The sequence below is a fragment of the Bactrocera dorsalis genome, chromosome 1 (genome assembly GCF_023373825.1).
Source record: "Bactrocera dorsalis isolate Fly_Bdor chromosome 1, ASM2337382v1, whole genome shotgun sequence".
NCBI lineage: Eukaryota > Metazoa > Arthropoda > Insecta > Diptera > Tephritidae > Bactrocera > Bactrocera dorsalis.
Genome location: NC_064303.1, coordinates 8,810,146 through 8,826,681, shown reverse-complemented (window position 1 = coordinate 8,826,681; position 16,536 = coordinate 8,810,146). Strand labels below are relative to the sequence as shown.

Sequence of the window (16,536 nt, the reverse complement as noted above, 5' to 3'; positions counted from 1 at the left end):
CGGCCGATTGATCGTCTGTTTTCAGGTCGTAAGCATATATAAATCCAAGACTTATCGCCACTAATAATACGTTTCATGGCATCCTAGGAGTCGGACAGCATTATCTCACAGACGTTAACACGATGGTGTTTATCGAAATTTTGTGACTTTGGAATCAATCACGCTTTTACTTTTCTTATGCCTAAATGATGATTTAAAATGGCTTTATTTTATTGACGTGTTGATCATCAGTTCATATCGATGGACGTCCTGGACGCTGTTCATCGCGAACGAATAATGTTTAACAATCAAAAATACTTGTTCGCGACAAACAATTATTATCGGGGGCATTTAGCAACATTCTAAACGTTTCGGACTCAGAAATTTGATTGTGGAAATAGAATTTTATTGACAACTTCTTTGTTGAATAATTTCACTTATCGTACATAAAATCGGCGAACGCACTTTATGTACTTCAGATAGAAAAGAAAAACACAAATGGTTATTTTGATTTGACATTTAATTTAAAATGTCTTATTATTTTTTCCCTACAGTAGTATCCCTCTTATTTTCGCTTTATTGAAGTATGAAAGCGTTTGGAATATTTTCCACCTCGTTAAAATAAAATTGATATAGCTAAAGGATAGAAAAGGATACAAGTAGATCAAATCACCACTATTTACTGAAATGACACAATTAGCTTTAGGTAATGGAAAATCATTAAACTCAAATACGTAATCAGGACACCTTAAATATCAATACCAACCAATTAAACAACCATTAAATCGGTTTGGAAATTTATTTTTATTTATTTTAAAGTACAAAATGTGTAAAAATAATCATAAATTCAGGACCAATTGCTCGATATGACCATCTTTTGCCTCAACTATGGCCTTGAGACGGTCAAAAAAACGAATTGCAAGCTGCCCGAATGTGACTTGCCGGTATTTTGGCCCATTCACGGACAATGGCTTTCTTCAGCATCTCGAGACTGGTATACTTTTTACTTCCGACCTTGCTCTCCAAAATGGCCCAAAGAGAATAATCCATTGGATTCGCATCTGGTAAATTCGAGAGTCATTGTGTGTTCGTAATGACATTCTTGGTTCACTCGCGCTTTGTGAGACGGTGCTGAGTCCTGTTGAAACGTCCATGGTTTGCAACCGAAACGTTTGTTTGCCCACGGCTTCAAAGCAGCCTCCAGAACACTTTCTCGATAATATGTCGCATTTACTTTGACGCCAGGCTCGATTAAAACAACTGGAGGGCGCCCATCTGCGGCCCAAACCATTATTTGTGGCGGGTGCTACCTCACCAAGTGGTCGGTCAAGTAAACCCTATAGTTTTGAAAGTTTACGAATTTCTTAATCGGAAAATTTTTTGTCGTCAGAAAACACAATCTTCAAAATTTGACCACTTTCGGCCAAGCGAAGCGACTGCTTCGCTTTCTCAAGTCTTACTTGTTGCTGCTTCGGTGTGAGATCATGGGCTTTTTGGAACTTGTAAGTCTTGTGACCTGGAGCTCATTTTTTCAATATACGTCGGATGCTATGGTCGGATATTTTCAGTTCTTTAGCCATTTGATTGGCACTTCGTCGTGGATTTCGCTCAAGTCGCTTCTTCACTTTCCGAACCATCACACATGACGTTGCAGTCTGTTGAAGACCACCTCCATGTGGTTTTGCGATGCTACCAGTATTATTGTAACGAATGATGGTGCGATAAACAAAAACTTTATTCACATTAACGTGTTTGAGCTCACGAACAATTGCTGGATGTGATTTTCCAGCTAAATATAAAGCAATCACACTATTACGTTTGAATTCCATCGCTGATCACTTTTTTTTTGCGTTCACTTTTGGCAAAACGCTTGTGAACAATACTCTGAACTGTCCTTCAGCAAATTTATAAACAGCTGATTCTAGAGCGAACAGCAACGCGAACGGTGTGAAGAGGCAATAATTTATGTACCACCGACTATATTATAGCTACTCATACAGTACGGGCGTATGGAGGATCCCATAGTTTACACAAGTAGTTGGTCCTATCTTAAATTTTTAGTCCTTTGAAAAATATATAAAATGCTTGCAACTTTAAAATTTAAAAGTACTTTTATTTATTAATTTTATTTCAATACAAAATAAAAAATAAACTAATTTATTTTTACAAAATTCGTAAGTACATTAATCCAAACTATCAAATATAAAAAAAATACAAAAAATACAATACCATTTATTATATATCTGCTATATTAATTATAATACATACCAAAAATTAAGTATTTGTTCGCTTAAATGGTTCACATACTATAATATCAGTTGTTACAAAAATGATACATAAAGTATAAAAATTTATTAATGTAAGAATTACTTATAATCGTAATTGTTTTTATTTCACACTAATCGAGCTAAAGTTTTTAAACAATATTTCTAGTTAAATTTATAACTTTTTTAGTTTTAATAATATTTCAAATGAATTTAAAGTAATTAAAATTTTTTATAAAGTTTACAAATTATTTATGCTTTTTCTTACTAAAAAAATTTTTTTAGCAAATACATTTAGTACTAAAGAACTTTTCATATTATTGCTATGTATAGCTAGAATTTAACTAAAAATAAATTAAAAATAACTAAAACCTATATTATTCCTCACTGATTTTTTATAAAGCATATAACAAATATATAAAATAGAACTTAAAGATTATTATTATTTTAATATTTAAATTTATTTTTTTAAATATAACTAATTTTTTTTTTAATACAATAAAATTTCAAAATTTAGTTTTATAAAAATATATATATTTTTTTAGTTTATTTTTTTTTTATTAAAAACTATTTCAATTATTTAACTTCAAATATAAAAAGATTTACGGAAGTAATGTCACTGCTTTTCCTTAGACTTAAAAGCAGATCTTTTCAATTACATAACCTGATTTTCATGCTATATTTATTGTTGTCATTCAGAAATTGTTCAAACTGTCAGAAGATTACTCAGTAATGACAGCTAACAACCAATGAACAAGAACTTACTTGTGGACTTATAAAATAATCTCATAATAAATACCGCTTTAAGAACGATACTTATTTAATGAACGCCTACCAGGTGAAGACAACTGGTAGCCCTTACTACAAAACGGTTATTAAAACTCACGCAATTAAGATGACTAAATACTTTTGTCTAAATTTTCTAACTGAACTTTTTTCGTCAAAAATTTTTCTTTCTTTTCTTTACAAGTTTCGTTTTTCTGCTTTTCTCTTCTTTATCTTCCTTTTATTTTTCGTTGCCCTCCCTTCCTTTTTCCTCAATCTTTAAACAGAGCGCAAAGGCAAACGCAGAAATCTCGCACTAATTGAGTTATGCCTTTCTATGCTTCTTTCTCTTGGTCACCTCACCAATCCACTCACTTGACTTTCACATGTAGTCCACCCTTGACGACCGCTTCGGCTGGCGGAAACCTTCTCGCCTGACTAATGTCGCTCTTTCTACGTATGCCAGCGAAAAAGCCGCCACCACGTCGTGGCGTCGTAACAACACTCGGATGCATGGAGGTTGTCGGCACCACCGGGTCGCTTACGGCATCCTCCACAACCTCTGCCACACCAGCCGTACCAAGCAGCACTTCTGGCACAACTTCCACCTGACCGGTGCCCTCAGCCAACGGCAATTGATCATTGCCGTCGCTACTGCGCGCCTCAGCCTCCTCATCCACGGCCGGACGGTATGTGCGTATGCCCGAGTTGGAACGTACGGGCAGCAATGTGACCAATTGTGGTGCCGTTTCCGTTGTGGTATCCGCCGCAAACTGTGATGACTTCAACATTTCCTCGTATTTATTTGGGTCGATGACCTCCACCTCGGCCTCACCCACAACTGGTATGGCCGCACCGATGCCCTCAGAGGATGTGTCTTCCATGAAACTGGACATGGGCTTGATGAATGGCTCTTGTCGTCGTAGCGGAAGTTCAATGAAATGTTCGTCGGTTGTTGCTGTTGGCATAACTGTTGGTGCTTTTGTTGTTGTCGGCGTCGCCATTGTTGTTGTTGTGGTTATGGCTGGCCTCGTGCGCAATGTTGGCATTGTCGTTGCTGTGCTTGCTGTTGTTGTTGTCGTAGTTGTCATTCTTCTCGTTGTTGTTGCTGTTGATGTCCAAGGCATTTTGGTTGCGGTCGCTGGTACTGCCGTTATTGTGCCTCTTCTAGTTGTAGGCATCCAATACACTGTGGTCATTGTTGCCGGTTTGTCTCTAAACGCTAATGGACGTTCTGTGGTGGTGGTGGTGGTGGTTGTGGTTGGTACTGCCGTTGTGTTTGGCAACTTGCTTCTGCTGTCGCTCGTGACCTGTGTGTGCTTGAGCTTATTCTGTGAGAATGGTGGCACTTTTGTTTGTACCATGGGCGTAATGCCCAACTTGGAGGCCAGCGTATCGAAGATAAGCGAAATATCTTGTATGTTGGTCGCATTATTTATGCGTGTCTTGATGTCATTAAGCGTGAAGTTATCCTCCGTATTACCACCCACATCCTCCGAAATCCACGCCTGCAGTGTCTTATTGAATACTTTACGCATGTTGCCCGTATGGCCGAAGCTATTGCTCGCCGAACTATTCACAAATTCCCATTTCGATTGTGATGGAAAGAGATTGGAGTCATCAAGTATGGTCGGTGGTTTCTGATTGTATGTGGGTCTAGGACGATTCCAATTTGTCACTGGCGGCTTGAGTGTGGGACTAAAGAGTGTTGGCGGCGTGGTTGGCGTTGTAGTGGTTGGTGTTGTTGTAGGCGTTGGACGTCCGGTTATGCTGTCGATATTACGCGTTTGGTTTTTGGCTTGATTGCGCTTTAGAATGAGTTCTTTAATATTTAAGAAAGTGGGTTTTGGTGTTGTTGCCACTTCTTCAATAACTTCCACCACTGGCTTTTCCACACTCTCAGTTTCAACCGAGACTGGTTCACTCGCCACTGCCGTAACTGGTATGGTGGTTTCTTGTACGTCTTCCTCCTGCACCTCCTCATTCGACACCGCTTTAGTTTCAGGCTCGGTCACCAGGTCCTCCACATTTTCCTCTGGTTCAATACGCGACTCAATCGGCTCTACTGCCGGTTTTGTCGTGTTGCGTGCATTTTCTTTTGGTAAGTTCAACAGACCCATAAAGAATTCTCCAATTGTGTCGGCCAGCTCAGAGTTAGCACTCGATTCAATGCGATTAATGTTCGGTGTGCTGACTTTCGGTCTAAATGTGGAGGTTGTGACACCCTCCAAAGCGAATTGCTGCAGCAACGTTGGTATTTCGGTCTCACTCTCATTATCGGCATCACTAGCCACGACCTCAGTGTTAGGTTTCGACTTCTCCTGCCCAGTCGCCAACTCTAACTCGTGCTTCTTAACGATCACACCACCGCCGAGATGCTCAAACTTTTCGTTGGTCTCCATCGGTACTTTATCCATGCCCGGTATGAGCGGTTTAAATGGTGGTATGATGACATCGTCGATTAGCGGCACCGGCAGTGGATGTGGCTTCACATGTGCGCCAGCGCCTAAACGTTCTATATCCTCAGTGCCAGGCATGAACACCGGATTGCCGAAACTGTGATAGAATAACATATCTTGTGGATTTGTAGCTTCTGCGCTGATTTCCGGTTTACGCACAGCGGTACCAAAGTAACCGGATGCGTATGGATTGAAGGCGGACGGTGTCGGCGGTGAGGGGTTGTCCGGTATAAACGGCAACTCTATTTCATCATTTCGTCGCATTGGTAGATCAGGTCTATAGGCCGGTGCAAGTGGTGCCACCGGCATTGGCTTGTCTACATTAGCGAGTGTCTTCGTGGGAAAGGCCGGCGGTGGTCCAGGCAACAGTTCAGGCACTTCACGATGTATCGGACGCCAAGGTTGTGTATCGAGCACAGGCACTGATGCAAAGAGGTTGGCATCCAACTTCGGCACACTTAAAGCAATGGACGGTGTAGTCATCGGCGGCAAGCTGTATTGTTGTTTCGGCGAAAAAGCGGTAGGCGGTGGGTATGTTAGCGGTCGGATGGTTGCGGGTTTAGCGGTTGTGCTTGTTGTTGTGGTAGACGTAGTAGTTGTAGTGGGTGGTGGAGTTGGTGATGGTGTCGTTGTAGTTGTGGTAGTCGTGGTGGTGCTGGTGCTTGTTGTAGTCGGTTTTCGTGTCGTCGTAGTTGTTGTTGTGGTAGTCGTACTAGTGGTCGTGGTCGAAGTGGTGCGTGTAGTTTTAACCGTGCTGGTGCCACGCGTAGTGCTTGTCGATGTTGCAGCCGAAGTCGTTGGTGAAGGCTGATTCTGTGGTATAATGGTCGTAAGTTTTTCTATCGATGGCTTCTTCGGCTTGACACGCAACGCAAATGGTGTTACCGCCTTCGGTGGTAAGCTGGTGTAAGCCTTAGTAGGTGTAACCTTCTTACGTGAGATATCAGCATCGGTTTTAGTAATTTCGAACGAACCCTCAAAGGAACCTTGTATAACTGGCGCATTCTCGACATCGACGTCGGGCTCATCATCGACTGAGTGTGGACGATGTGTAGTACGTGGTTTAACGGTGGTAGCTGGCTTCGAGAGTAGAGTTGGCGCATTGGGTTTCTTCATTAGACGCTTCTCCAGCTGTGACTGACTAGTTGGCTGCTGCACCTGATAGTTATGAGCTCATGAATTATAAAGCACAGTTAGAGAAACCAAATAATACTTACAGCATCTTTGAAGAGCGACGCAGCACGCACAACTGACTCATCCAGTATACGTTTGATCTCCACCGACTCTGCATCTATACGCAACGAGCGATAAAGTGATTTAGCTGCGGTAGTTTCCAGAAAGAGTGATTCCTTGATGTAGTCCTCAACGCTGTGTATATTTCTGCAATAAAATTTGAGTTTAGTCTAACTCGGTATATAGATAATAGTTTCCTACTCACTGTGGCAATTTTCTCACATCCAAAAATGTGCGAAATGAGACTTTTATCAGCGGTCCGTCACCAAAGCCCCATGTGTCCACACGCAATGGCTGCAAACCGTTATCCATCAGCGAACGTTCAATGAAACGTTTATAAAATTCGATTTTCTGCTTATAAGTCGTCGTATGGTTGTACTTTAGACCCGTCGAGAAAAGGTCACCCTTCGCTATGCGAAATGAACCCTCGAAGCCCAAAACAGCTGTATGGTAGAGAATATATTATTTGTTAAATTTTTGCTTTCATTAATGCCAAACTACTCACGATCCTCCATATTCGCTTTCACCGAACTAAAGTAGAACGCCAGTCCGGCTATTGAGATCACGGCGAGTAGCACAATAAACACTGCGGTCGTGAGTATAATGGAGAATGAACGCGGCTTCTGGTAGTGTGTATGCGTTTTGGCGGAGAATGTTGAGGGGGCTATATTGCGACCATCACGCCATATTCCCCACGCATTATAACTGTATTGACTGTTTAAACTGTGTTCGTTCGTGTACGAAGGTTGTTTGTTCATATGGTAGTAAGCTCCAAGTGTCGAGCGACGTCCCAATGTGTTTTGGTAGGTGTAATCGTTGGACTGAAAGAGAAAAAAGAGAAGGAGAAATTATTGTACGAGCAATGAATTAACATATTCATTGAAGAACTTGGTTAAAAGATTCCTCAAAAAGTTAAAAAAATATGATAAATTTCAAATTTCTTCAAATTTATTTTTTTCTCTTTTCTACATATATTCTTTATTTCTTACTCAATTTAAGGCTTTCAAACTAAACCTATTTTACACCTCCTTTCGTACTTTCCAACACCTTTTTTCCTTCTGTCTTCAAAGAACTATCGGCTCCATTGGCTTCTTGAAACTCAAAAGGCGAGCTTTTGAAGATAGTGAAGCTTCTTGTATGCTTCAAGTTTTAGTGTGAAAATTTTGTAGGACTTGAGGAGCTAATTATGGTCAGAGATGATCTAGTGGTAAGCTTTATAAGGTTTTCGAGCTTTATAGCTTTATATAAGAAGTTCTTAATAAACTTTAAGCAATAGGAGAGAGCTTTTTAAAATCTTCGTATTATAACATCTTTCAAAAAGCTCAAAAAGTGAGTTACGCAATATTTATAAGTTGCAAGCTAAAAATTTGTACAAACATTTAATTCTAGAGAGGTGCTTCTTAATGGCTAAAAGTGCTAATTAAGGCCGGAGGTGTTCGAGATATAAGCTTAATAAGAATTGTAAGCCCTGTAGAGTCGATTTTTATAACATTCAAGCTTAAGTTGTAAGCTTTTTCATAAACTTTAAGCATTAGAAGGAATTTTTTAAGGACTTCGTAACAAATATTTTTGAAAAGGTGTTCGAGCTGTAAGCATCATAAGAATTGTGAGCTCTATAAAGGGATTTTTTATAACTTTTAAGCTCTTGTTGAAAGCTTTTCAGTTCTTGATCTAATATTGCTTGAAAAAACTTAGGAAGTGTGTTACATAAAGTGAGCTTTCAACAGACGCTTCTTCTTTTTATTTTATTTTAGCTTTGGTACGGAGCTTTTTAAGGACAGCTAAATTCATTTATGGCTGAAGCTGTTTGGAGAGTAAACTTTATAAAACTTTTTATTTATGAGTTTTATATCAGAGCTTTTTATAATATTTGAGCTTTAGTGAAAAGCTTTTTATAATTTTGGTAATCTCATATTTCTTAAGAAAACCTCAAAAGGTAAGCTATTTAAGATGTGTAAGCTTTAAACTGAAGCATTTTATTTAAATTTAGAAGCTGTTTAAGGCCTTAAAGCTTTCATGACCGAATCTGCTCAGAGAGTAAGCATTTTAAGGTTTAGAGGCATTATATAAGAATAAAGCCTTTTAATAACTTAAAGAACTACTTATAGTCGGAAATTCTGGCAGTGTAGGCTTTACGAGAATTGTAGGTTTTACAAAGGAGCGTTTTTATACTTTACTTTACTTTACTCGGAAACTTCACTTTACTCGGAAGCTTTAATTTAAAGTTTTTCGTGATCATAGAAAACTAATTGTGCTCTAAAAGTTTTGAAAGTGAGCTTTATACACTTTGTGAGCTTTATGCAACAGCTTTTATAAAATGTAAACTTAACTGTAAAGCTTTTTAAGCTCTTCAAGGTATAAGTATTCTCAAAGGGGGTCAGAATATAGGTGTTATAAAATTTCTGAGCTTTATTCGGCAGCATATTTGTATAATATGCGTAAATGTATTTCAAAAGCCTCGAAGATTGTTCTTGTATTATTTATGTGGCTAAAAGTATGTTAAAAGCGCAGTAGACCGATGATAGAACTCTGAAGGGTATATTAATGAAAAATTTCTGAATTTTAGAATCAAGGGAAAAGATAGTACTATTTTCCGGTCCTTACATGATCGCGAAAGCTTTTTGTGTAAGACAACATCAGAAAAGTGCAATCTTATTAGTCTCCTCATACAACTGTATTAGGCGCCATGACAAGAAAAGCAACGAAAGTGATCAAGATGCATCAGCAACAATATAAATTCCAACCAAATTCCCTCCTTACACGCAGCGCTGTTAGAGCCTTCGATTTTCCGCATCAACAATTAACAGCAAGTGATTATCAGATACCAGTTATGTGGCAACGCCTAGTTAATTAAAGCTCTACAAGCGGCAAATTTTAAGTGGGCTTGAACAGCATGCAGCGCCGACGTCGACGCCAACGCCCAAACTACAAAATTAATATCCGACAGGTACTGCAGATGCCAGCGACAGCGTGTGATTACACATATGTCTATGTGTGTATGTATGTATGTATATGTTAGTGCTTGCAGTTAGTCAGCCAATTTGTAATCCGACACATGCCAATGCCAATGCTAGTCAACTGATTAACAATTAACCAGTTTTCGTCTGGCAGACAATGATGTCCCGGGGGACAGCACGGGCGCACACACCAACACACACACCCAATTACAGCGAAATGAGCGCAAGATAATGCTGGGTTGAGAGATAATGGCGGCAAAAATAACTATTCGAGTTTGTGTGACTGTAAAGGTGAATATATATATATAGGCAGATATAGTTATATATATGAAAGGCACAAAACTTCATCTCGATTAGCTGCTGCCGACTACACGACTGACTAGCTATTTGATAGACACTGCATACCAACTAAATTGGCAGCATTGTAATTATAGAAATTTGCCTATAACCCCGCCGTATGCATTTGTGTATCAACATGTGGCATGTAGCTACATGTTCATATGTTTGTATGCGCGTTTGTGCCACTTTGCAGTGAGACCTTCAAAACTGTTTCAAGTGCAGTCATTGCCACAGCCAAACTATACGTTGAATTGGATATGCTTTACAGCTAAAATGAGCGCATGCTAAAAGGATTCCATTGAACTCGCCGGCCGGAGGCAACAAAAGGCTAGCAAACACCAAAAAAAAAGCTAAAAGTAACATTAAAATCATCAGTCGTTAATGGTGTTGCCATTAAAATAAATTACTCGCTTCTAACTATATGCTATGGTTGCTAGGCGTACAGCCACACACACACACTAATACCAGTGTAGCTGTGCGCTTTTATAACTGTAGCGATATTGTTGTGTGGCAAGCAGCAAATGCAACAGCTTCCTGCATTTAATGGAATTTAATACTTTGTAATACTTAGCAGCACTTTAGAGCGGGCCCTCAAGTGTGTGGAGTATATATGCACAACTACAACTACATATGTATGTGTGTATCATAGAAGTGGCATAAATATTTTCATCTACATTTTTATACCATGAAGAGGGGTTGTTATGAAGTTTCTAACAGCCTGAAGAAACTGAAAGATCCTATAACGCATATTCTATACATAAATGATCAAACTGACGAGCTGAGCCGATTTAGTCAAGTCCAATACGTGCAACCGTCTATATTTACTCGAGTTAGTACCTACGTTTTTAAGATATCGAGCTGAAATTTTGCCCACGTCTTTTTCTCCCTAAGAAGCTGCTCGTTTGTCGGAATCGCTAAAATCCGACCACTATATCATATAGCTGTCATACAAACTGAATGATCAAAATAATGTCTTTATATGGAAAACTTTTTTATTTGATGCGATATTTTCATAAAATTTGGCATGAGCTATATTCTTAAGCAATAATGCAACTTCCGAAAAATTTGTTCAAATCGGACCACTACAACATATAGCTGTCATACAATTGGTCCTGTCAAGATCAAGTTCTTGTATGAAAAACTTACTTATTTGGCAAATTATCTCCACTAAATTTGATACAGATAACTCCTTAAGTTAACACCAAAATTTGCAAAGGGATTTTTCAGATCGGACCACTATTATATATATGTACATAGCTGCCATACAAACTGACAGATTATGACCAACGTTTTGTATGAAAAACTTACTTATTTGACAAATTATCATCACCAAGTTTGGCACAGATTATTTTCTAGGCAGCGCTATAATTTTTGGATAAATTGTTCAAATCAGACCACTATATCATATAGCTGTCACATAAACTAACCGGTCAAAATCAAGGTCTTGTATGGAAAACTTTTTTATTTGATGAGATAATTTCATGAAATTTGACACAGATCATTATCGAAAGCACAGTTATAATCTCTGAATATATTGCTTGAATCGGACAGCTATATCATATAGCTGCCATACAAACTGACCGATCAAACTCAAGTTCTTGTTTGAAAAAACATTTTTATTTGTTGAGATATCTTCACGAAATATAGCGTGTATTAGTTTTGACTTGAATCCTACAATATCCGAAAAAATCATTCAGATCGGACTACTATAGCATATAGCTGCGGTGCAAACTAACCAATAAAAGGCATGAAAAATATATTTGTATACCTTTTATGCCACAAAAAATGCAGCTGTGAAGGGTATTACAGCATCAGTGCCGCCGAAGTTCATATTTTTCATGTTTACGTATAATTATATCAGCGCTGTTTAAATGCCACCAACATGTTGATGCCGTTAATAGCTTCCTTTAAGCCACACACAGGTTTGTATGCTGATGTGTTTATATGTATATGTATGTGTATGTAAAGTTCCGCTGTCCGCTCAAGGCTATCATAAAGTATTTGCAGCCATACTTTTAAGCTCGTGATATCAGTTGCATAGCTCAACTCAATTAAATTGCTTTCAACTGTAAACCTACATGCCACACATTGTTGGAACAACTAACAGCAGGAAATATATAAATGTACATATTAAACTTCAATTCATATGCATTCAATAAATGTATTTTTTTTGCACAAAAATGCCCTTTGAGGCACAGCGATTGCTTGCCACTACTGCAACATGCACCTTCTACCACACATATCAATTCATCGCTTATAACGAAAGTGTTTACTTTGCGCTATAAAACTTTTCTTCAGTTTTTTCCTGCGCATATCACATCATCTACTTAAGGCCAAGAGTATGCATCAGCCCTACATACTGCCTTATCTACTGCTCTAGCTCTTAGTCACACTCTCTTATGGTTGCCCACCGCTTTTAAGCGGCTCATACCGTTCTCGAGCAGCTGAAATCTTCTTTTAGCCACGCTTCACACAGACCGGTGGTGTTGCTTTCGCTCTTTGTTGCCTTAGTTCATTGAACTGTTTGCCGTCTGCCTGTCAGTTGTCAGATTTATCACTCAAACAGCCATGAATTCTTTTGCTCACAGTGTCCAAGTAGACACAATCAACCGCCTGTTTTTATGTGTTCTTTTTCGCATTGGTACTATATGTATGTGTGTTGACTTAAAGGGAGTGAGTGTTAACATCTATATTTGCAGCACAGGTCGTTTTGAGTCATACCAGGGTTACCGCGTATTTTAATGAATTTTTCAAAATATTAAAATTTCGATGATATGAATTTTTAGTGTAACATAACATAAACCTTTATTTGGAAAATAAATTTTTTGCAGTAATTTTTTTATTAGGTGGCAACCATATAAAAAAATGTTGACCTTTATGCAATTGATTTGCAAATTGTCAATCCCCTGCAAACATGACCGTCATGTGTAGTTTCAAATCAACAAAAGGCAACTCCATCCACTTTTTCTCTACCTCTGGTTTTTTTTTATAAAACAAATTATAAACAATCTGGCAACACTAAATAAAATATAAAAAACAAACAAAAACTAATCTTTTCATAAAACTTGCAAAATATATTTCATTTTACATCATAAAATATTGAAATTTATATTAGTTGCAAACTTATTAGAAAATTTAAACAGTCTGGCAACGCTAATTAAAATTTTATTTTGTTAAAAATTTCCAAAAATACCATTTTTTAACACCTTTCTAAATATCTTTCATTTCACTTAATTAAATAAAAAAATTATGTATATTGGTGGCAACCCTATTGGAAATAAATTTGCTTTAAACTCGTAAAGATGCCGGTATACTATTTAAATTACACATGTTTATATAATTATATATACAAATTTACGGATTGGGTTTATATATGTACATACATATGTATGTACATAAATACATGTGTAATTATTATTTACTATGCCCACATATGGCAACTCTAAAACTCCAGATTTCTAGAACTATTAAATTAAAAAAATGAAAACTTATCTATAAAATAATTTTTTATTTCGATATAGAGTGGAATTATAATAACTTTTTGGGGGCAGGTGGCAGCACTAAAAAAAAATTAAGAAATTTTTGTTAACATTGAGCAGCAGTCATAAGAATATTTTTTTATATAGATTCCAAACAGGCATGATTTTGAAGGGATTTTAATTTTTTTTTAGAAAATATGGCAACTCTATCTCACATTTCAAGAATTATGAATTTTTAAAAAAGAAAACTTGTCCATTTAACAAATTTCTTTTTCGATAGCGAACGAAATTATAATTATTTTTTTAGGAACAGGTGGCAACTCTAAAATATATTTTTTTAATTTTTAAAGAATTTTTTATTTTAATTTTCAGCATGAATTTAAAAAACATTTTTTTATTTATATTTCAAACTAGCATGATTTTGAAGTTTTAATTTTTTTAGAAAATATGGCAACTCTATTAAAATTAGTTTGTTTTTTTTTTCAGAGATTTTTAGTTTCCCTCTGCTTCAAGTATTGCAAATTTTTTTTTTAATTTTATTTATATTCCAAACAGGCTTAGTTATGAAGATAGTCACCCACGTATCTTCAGCAAACGCCAGCGCCATTTAGCAAATATCGATAGTTCTTAATCTTTATTTGCTTTGCATCGTTTTCATATTACTTCTCCGTATCTTTTGCATACCGGTCTTTGGTTTTCTTTTTGAGACGCTTCACTAATGCCTCAAATCTCAACACACACATGCCTTCGAATATATTCAAGTGGTCGTTAGTTGCAAATTCTTCTGTTGCATGCTGCCATGTTTATTTCCCTTCCATCCGGCGTTTTTCACACTTTTTATTCCAAATGTTTGCCGATATTACTTTCATGTCGTCTCATACCCAGCTGTTGACGAAACATCAAACCGCTTGTTGTCAGAATCTTCGCTCCACTGCACGTTTACTCCGCTTTTTCGATTGATGTTTGCTTGAGCGTTTTTTCTTTCGTATTTCTGCTTGTTTACACGTTCTAATGTCGGCGGCAACAATTGTGGGCCTTTACCGGTCGTTTTGTAGTTCTTTTCTGCTCTTAATTTTTGTTTGCTTCTGTTTCCATATTGTTCAGCGTGTGGCATGTTGCAGGTGTTTTGATTTCCATTTTCTAATAATATTTACAACTGCAATGCTACAACTAGATATATATTTACCTCAAATCGGCATGAACACGCTAAGGTTTACCTAGGCTGAGAGCAGCAAAAAGGATATGATGCTTATGCTGTGTTTGTGTGCCTCAAATAGTGTCCGATATGACAACATGTTTGCTTAACAAGAATGCACACGGGTATGTTAATGGCTAAACATACAGGCATATTTGCGTTTATATAGTTTTTAATGAACTCAGTTTACATGCGGGATTTTTTGATTTTTTTTAGTGCAACAAAGATAAGATTAGAAGTATGTAGTACCTAATATTTCCATACCTATTAAGATAGAACAATTGCAGCAGAGTGAGATGTTGGGCAAAATGTTCATGAAGTAAGTAAATCAAGTAACTGAGTGGTACAACGCATTCAAAATAGCGCTGAAGTCATTGGGACCTTACCTCAAATGATCCCTCTACTGTGTTCAATAATATGCAAAAGGTCCGAATAAAGTTACACAGTCCATATTTAAGGAATATATTTGTAAAACAAGACCTTTTTTACCTTGAAACCCTAACCCCTTCCTTAATGATGAGTGCTTATGTTGGCATCAGAAAAGTAGCAAGGGATCTCAACATCTCTTCTGGATCGCCTTAACGCATTTTGTGTTTTTGTTTAATGTTTTGGGAGTGAAGCGTGTCAAGGATAGACTCATACCAACAGAACTGAATCTTTTATAAACACGACTTGATCTATAGATCGCAAAAGACATTCTTGAAAACAAGTGTATGGAAAATTGAAAATTAAGACATGAATGAAACGTTGGAATAAGAAATGAATTAAGCGTTGGCATACTAGCAATGACTAAGGAGCCTACTTTGAAGGTGATAATAAAATTTTGTATTCATGAAATGTTTTTTTTTCCAATCCAAAGCAAAATTTTCAGTTCAGGTCAGATTGCATATCTCCAAGCTATCTGGCTCTATGCAAATATTATATATAATATTAATACACATATGGATTGGTAGAAATCGGAAGTTCCTTTGAGGAAATTGTACAAGAAAAAATTGATTTTAAAAAAGAAGGGAGTAGATCTGTTCATATCAAAAAATCTCTCCATAACAAAATAAAGTCATTGCTGCACAATGACTTAGCATCATACTTAATTTAAAGTAGAATATAAACTTTGATCTGCTCTTTCTCAAGCTGCTGTAATCTCAAAACTATCTCAGTTTAGCATTTCAAAGCATAAACAATACTGGTATATTTATTATTGATCTTTGAAACGAGAACACCCATCTTCTTCATAAATGATAGAGTTGCATGAGACATTTTATTCCTCTTCCTTACAATCAATAAAGTACAGCGTAGTGTTTAAAACTCGAATTATTCAGTCCCACCCCCAAAAAAAGTGAACTCAAAGAAGAAGGAAACGAAAATATTGATGAAAATTTTTTTGGTAAAACACCCGATAGTATGGTGAAATCATTTTTGAGAAAATTGTGAAAAAATTATTTTAAAGTACTAGGCCTCTATGAGTATATGTTTTAGAGGAGAATACACAATAGACCTTAGATCGCAGAGCAAACCTCGTTTAAATTCTATTTTATTATATTTCAAAATTAGGTAGTCTTAATCAAGTTCAAGTGTCAAAGATAACTTAAAAAGCCTGCATGTATCAAAACAAATATTTGTAAATATTTTTACATGAAACAATTCTCCAGTTTTCCCATGATCTCTTGATACCCTCTCTTCAATGTAATAGCAAAAAATTAAACACATAGTAGTCACGCTTATAATATTCTCTAATAGTGCTCTTTTAGCCACATACTGCTAAGAGAGTACTCACTGATCGCTTGCTCACTAGACAAAGGAGCGAAGAGAAAGAAAGCGCTGAGAAAGAGCGTGAGATATTCACTTATTGCCGTAAAGAGCATATAG

General features: G+C 36.9%; 1 protein-coding gene across 1 annotated transcript in view; it reads right to left on the bottom strand.

Annotated features, from left to right (window-relative positions):
- Positions 1-2,830: 2,830 nt before the first annotated feature.
- The window catches only part of LOC105222289 (mucin-2), a 127,365-nt gene continuing 113,659 nt past the window's right edge, over positions 2,831-16,536 (bottom strand). The window contains exons 4-7 of the mRNA XM_049446751.1: positions 7,206-7,521; positions 6,906-7,143; positions 6,685-6,847; positions 2,831-6,625 (exon numbers count right to left, since the gene is read on the bottom strand). Coding sequence (XP_049302708.1) covers positions 3,380-6,625; positions 6,685-6,847; positions 6,906-7,143; positions 7,206-7,521 — 3,963 coding nt within the window. The 3' untranslated portion in view covers positions 2,831-3,379. The remainder of the gene's footprint in view (positions 6,626-6,684; positions 6,848-6,905; positions 7,144-7,205; positions 7,522-16,536) is intronic.